Consider the following 5,939-nt stretch of genomic DNA (forward strand, 5'->3'; position numbering starts at 1 on the left):
ATACCCAGACAAATGGCCAGACTGAGAGGAAGATCCAGGTACTCGGACGTTACCTCCGGGCATACTGTCACGAAGACCAACACGGCTGGAGCTGTTTCCTCCCTTGGGCCGAGTATGCACAGAATTCCCTGACCCAGACCACCACCGGCCTCACGCCGTTTCAGTGCATACTCGGGTACCAGCCCCCGCTCTTCCCGTGGACAGGAGAACCGTCGGAGGTTCCAGCTGTAGACATCACAGTCACCTGAGTTCTAATCACCCGCACCTGCTGTCACCAATCAAGCCACACTACAAATACACACACATCACAGTCACTCACTGTCCGGTCTACCGTTCACTCCTATGGACTGTCCTGGACTCTCTATACGATATTCTCCTAGAAAGACTTACCTCCTGGTTCTCCCGTGATCCTCCAACGACTCCTTGGAAAGCTGTTCCACGATCTCCCACGAGACCGGCATCAGACACTCACCCTCAGAACTCAGATAAGAACCCTGGAATCATTCACTCTGTTGACACTCACCTGCCTTAACCTAACCCGTTCCACTCCTCCACATCCTGTATCAATAAACCATCCTGTCTTTCGCTTATCTGTTGTGTCTGGCCTTACTTTATGACATATACACAGCAGCTTTAAAAATTACAATTGTTTCAACTTCACTTTTGTTAGAGTTTGAATGATTAATTTTTTTTTTTATTGTTACTTGAATCCTTTTTTTTTTTTTTTTTTTTTTAGTAATTAATTTCATCTCTCTCAGATTAAAAAAGAAAAGAGTATTACATCTGCAATCCCTTGTGAGCTATTAAATGATTGAGTCTGTCCTTGACTCTGCATGAAAAATGAATGATGAATCAGTCCAACTTTCATCTGCATAGAGGAGGTGTTGACTGAGAACAGGTCTCGTGTTACGCTCGTTATTACTACCAGTTAATTGCCTCAGCTCTGTTCAGACTTTAATGCTGGATTAAATTAAAAGTAGTTTTTTTTGTTTTTTTTTCACAAACTAGTTTTGTGTCTGCTTGCAGGGAAATCAAGGGTTACTGTCTTGATCTCTCTCCCTCCTACTCTTTCATTTTTATGTGGAGGGTTTTGTACTTTGTGAACAGCGTTGCATGAAATGGTACACAGATTAAGGGGTGCTCACAAGCAGCACTATTATATTTATTTATTCTTTTCTCCTTTTAAATGCAAGTGAGCCAAACAGTTATCAGCCAGGAAGATGTGGCCCTTCCAGTGCTTTTTTGCTCTCTGTGTGGGCTGTTAAGGTTAATTTCCCCAATCTCCATGCACATTTTCATCCAGCTCTCCTGGGGCAAAGTGTTCCTTTCAAACTTTCACAATTATTTCTGATATATTGTATTAGAGAGGGGAAGTGGATTGATTTAGGGAGGTAGGAAGCTGGAATTATTTGATGCCTGCGATGTGACCCATAAGTCAGTGCTGTTATTTGGAGCTCTGGCATTATTCTTTCTGCAATTTAACTTATTATAGTTAGGTGTTCAAATTGCCAAGCAGCTGTTATGGTATTACAGTTTGTGCATTATTCAGAAGAGGAGAATAACAGCCCTGTGCAGTTGGCTAAAATGAAAACATTCGCTGCTTGGTTTTTATTTCTGACTCTTGAACTGTCATTTTTGCAGTATAATTCCTGTTATTTTCTTTCTCTGGAGCTTTTTGTGAATTTACTGTTGCTCTTCACCATTTGTTCTGCTGTGTGTGTTGATGTTAAAACTTCTGCAGTATATATTGCATCTAACTTCATGGGAATATGACATCTCCGCTCAAAGACCGGTATAGCTGTTCAACACCATATACATATTTAGTTTTGAATGTTGGTATGATATGAATGACCATGACTGCATTGGTCAGCCAGCTGCTGGACCAGCATGGACTTTACAGTGGTGTATGATATGCACTAACAGCAGAATAATTGCACTTTACGCTTCATTAGACTTTTTCATAATGGGTGATTCTTCAATTAGGTGCAGCTTTAGCTGCTTTAAGTATTGGAAAATGAAGCATCATAAAACTGTATTTCATTTATCACATGTGCCTGAGTAAAATTTAGAATTTTCTATATATATATATATATACGAGAAGGGCATAACCCTATGGAAAAAGAAAACACGCAAAAATCGCGGTTGCTGCGGGTCTTGCATTCCTCTGCGGTTTGCTCGTCAATAGCACAATATTGCGGTTATCGCGACAGCCCTATCCTCAATATCTTGGATCTCTGATATCAGCATCAAGAATAGATCAAATACCTCCCTTTCAAAACCCTCTTTTCATGATTTAGAGATCTCGCTGTGGATGAATGGAGGTTTCCAGTTCTGTCTGCAGTTTAAATTGCGCTCAGGGGTCCTTCACCTCATGCACACAACAGTTATCTTCAAACTCATTGACGTCCAGGTCACGTGGCCGCCAGCAGTGTTTGGCAATAGCAGTTTGATTGCCAAGAACATGCCTATAGCCCCTCCTCGCCAGCCCCTCTGCTTTGATGACTCAAGAAGCCTGGTGCTAAAAGTTGGAGGCGGAGGGCTGGAGACTCGCCTTGGGGAATATCTTCCATCTCTGCCTCATTGGATCAAGAACATCACCCATCTCACGTTCTTAGCCTCTTGACATGGATGCAGTTACAGCAAGGGGAAAAATAAATAGATAACAAATCTGCCCCTGGGTTGTTTTAGCTTAACTGCGTGTTTGAAAGTGAATGACAAGGTTCAACAGAAATAACGATGCCTCATCATGAGTGCTGATGTTCCTCACTTATTCAACTTTTTTGGAAATTGATCCGTTATGGTGGCGCATAAGAAGGGTGTGCGCCTGTTTGTTGGGGATGTTTTTTAGGGTTTAATCATTATAGGAAAGTTTTGTGTAATCCTAGAGAAGTGAATGGAAGGATTAATGTCTCTCATGCATGAAATGAGAGTTTTCCTCTCACCAGCCTCAGCAGACATCCCAGCTTTCTTTGTCTTCTGTCTTTTGATAGGTTACTGGCATCTAATAAATTAAATGGCCTTTGGTTCATCCTCTCAAATACCGTTTCCTGTTCAAATCTTCCTTCCTGTAGGCGAAAAGAAACAAATTCTGCCCATCTTATCAAGCAGTCATTAGTAAAATCAGTGACAGCCCGCAAAGCAAATATTTCCGTTGGTTAATTTGTTTGAAGATTGAAGAGCAGACCTTTTTTTTTGTTTTGTAGAGAAATTTATGGCATTATTGCTGCAATGTGTTGTGCAGCTGTAGCTTTGACAGGCTTGATCGTAAGAGTTTTGAGCATCTTCAGAATATTAGTGTTCAAGATTTGGTTGTGTTCATCATAATGAAATCTAAATTGCCCCCTCTATTTTCATGTTTCCCATTTCAGTGATTGAACACAAAAAGGCTGATGAATCACAACTGTTGATCTCTTATTTGGAGACAAAAACCACTTTGTCTTTATCTAAGTTGCATTAAAAAGATGAAAACAGTGAATATGAGCACATTCATAATGGGGGCCTCACAATAATCATGATTTACTTTCGTAACGCTGAGTTATGTGGCTATTTCATTGAATGGCTTATTCAAAAGCGCATTGAATTTCTGTCTTGTAAAGGTACCGTGGGTCTGTGCTTGAAAAATATGAGTTTTCAAGGCCAATGATGATATCTAGAGAACATTTAGGTCACAGAAAGTGTGTGTGTGTGTGTGTATTCAGCTATATGTTTTCATTATTATATAATATTTTTGAAGTATACACTACTGTCCTTTCTTTAAAAATGTTTTTATGATTACCAATGCTGTATTTATTTAAGCAAAAATACAGAAAAAAAAACTATCTATAAATGTAAATGTAATGTAAAATCTATACACATTTCAGTATACTGTATATTATAATATTGAATGTTGATCATGGCTAGAATAACTCTTTTTTTTTCATTCTTTTGAGTGAGGAAATATGCACTTGCTTTGAAAAAACAACAATAACGTCTTCTATCTTTGAACACCGAGTAATGATGGTGACATTACAACTCGTGTCATGTTCCACTGAACAGGGCAGCTTGTTCCTGAGGAGCTCTGTGAAGATGAGCCGCCCCCTAAAGAGGTGTCCTGTGTGATGGCGTGTTCAGGTGACTGTGTGCTCAGCTCATGGTCTGATTGGTCCTCATGCTCCCACAGCTGCTCCAGTAAAAACTCAGAGGGCAGACAAAGCCGCACACGGACCATATTAGGCTTACCGGGAGAAGGTCAGTTGACTTTCATCTTCCACAGAAATTGGATAATAATGTTTTAACAAATGTCTTATTCATTTTAATTAAAGCGTGTAAATTCATAATGGAACATGGTGTTGGAGTCTGGCCTGCATGTGTCATTTCGTAACATTCCAGTCTCTCTGTACCTTCCTATCTATTACAATAAAACATGTTTATAAAATGAAAAAACAAACAGATAATTTAATGCTGTGATATTGATTTGACAAGGGAAGTAATTTACTCTTAATATCACTCTGAGGGTGACATAATACCATTAATCAGTTTGTTTTTATGAGCAGAGGAGCAATTTTGCATTCTGTATATTTGTTTCAGAGGAGCAGTGATAGAAATGTGTTCACAGGGTATAATTTTTCTGTCTGCCTACGTACAGCTGTGGGCTTTTCCAATCACACACAGTCCTTCTGGAATGACAGAAAGAGCTGTGTAATTAAGACTTAACTATACCTTAGTCTGGAGACTACTTCCGCCCCCTCTGCCATCACACACACATGAGTAACGGCTCTTACATACACTTCTCTCCATACATCTGGAAAATGGAAATAAAGCACCAGCCTCCTCTACACACCTTCTACAGAGTGTCATTAATCAGACAAGCCCTTATTAATATTCAGCCGGTCTACGTTACACTCATAATGAGTCCCCGTGTTATGGAAAAAGGCTGAATGTCAATACAATGTCATTAGCTTCAAGGGCAGATGGTGTAGGAATTACTTTTAATTATTAAAAGTGCAGAAGCAATTTTGGAGGCTGATCCCAGAGAACTTGTCACAGGTGTTCCTGCATCACATGTGGAATGCACTTTCAGTTTCCTGAGTCAGGTGTAGTATGTGATTTCAAGTACAAGAAAGTTTTGATTCAATCTCTGGCTGATACAGATAAGCTGATATTTATTTTGATTTTATGGTTGATGGCAGATGCTGCACTATTTTGTGTGGTTTAAAAAAAAAAGTAATCTTGCCATTGTCATCATGGACTTACCGTCATGTCTTTCCAATGACTTTTCTTCTGCAGAACACACACAAAAAAATTTTTTTTGATTGTTGGTAACCAAATGGTTTAGGCTTTGACTTCAATTGAATAGACAAAAAAGACATTTCTTATAATATCATCTTTCATGTTTTATAAAAGAAGGTCATACAGGATTGTAACAACTTGAAGGTGAGTAAATGATGACAGAATTTTCAGTTTTGGGTTAACTATTACTTTCTGTTTCCTTCAGAGATACAGTGATATAAAAACACCCGCGCCACGTTTTGATTTTGAAACGTGCAGTGCTCATGTTTATTCAACGGAGTCAAAGCCTTTTGGAAAATCTGTTTGAGGTAGTCAGTTTTGATATCATGGCGAGCCGCCACAAATAAATTAATGTATGGGAAACGCATCCCACAGCACAACAACCTGAGCCCAACTTCAGTCTACTCATCACTTTAACTTTAACTGCGTTTGTAGTCGGCGCCACTAGCAAACCAATAAACAGGTTAACTAGGTTAACTATGGGCCAGGCGTGTGCCCCCGATGAAGCCGGACCAGTTCTCACTATTAACTAGTTGCTTATTAGCATGCATATTATTAACATATTGGTTGATTATTAGTACTTATAAAGCACATATTCTGCATGAGCATATTCTACATCCCTAATCCTACCCAATACCTAAACTTAACAATTACCTTACTAACTATTAATA

The 5,939-nt window shown here is 39.3% G+C and overlaps 1 protein-coding gene across 1 annotated transcript in view; it reads left to right on the forward strand.

Annotated features, from left to right (window-relative positions):
* The window catches only part of thsd7ba (thrombospondin, type I, domain containing 7Ba), a 221,917-nt gene that overhangs the window by 131,586 nt on the left and 84,392 nt on the right, over positions 1–5,939 (forward strand). Inside the window, exon 9 of the mRNA XM_016454293.1 lies at positions 4,036–4,227. Within this exon, the coding sequence (XP_016309779.1) occupies positions 4,036–4,227 (192 nt within the window). The remainder of the gene's footprint in view (positions 1–4,035; positions 4,228–5,939) is intronic.

Source organism: Sinocyclocheilus anshuiensis, unplaced genomic scaffold (assembly GCF_001515605.1).
Source record: "Sinocyclocheilus anshuiensis isolate Anshui unplaced genomic scaffold, SAMN03320099.WGS_v1.1 scaffold976, whole genome shotgun sequence".
NCBI lineage: Eukaryota > Metazoa > Chordata > Actinopteri > Cypriniformes > Cyprinidae > Sinocyclocheilus > Sinocyclocheilus anshuiensis.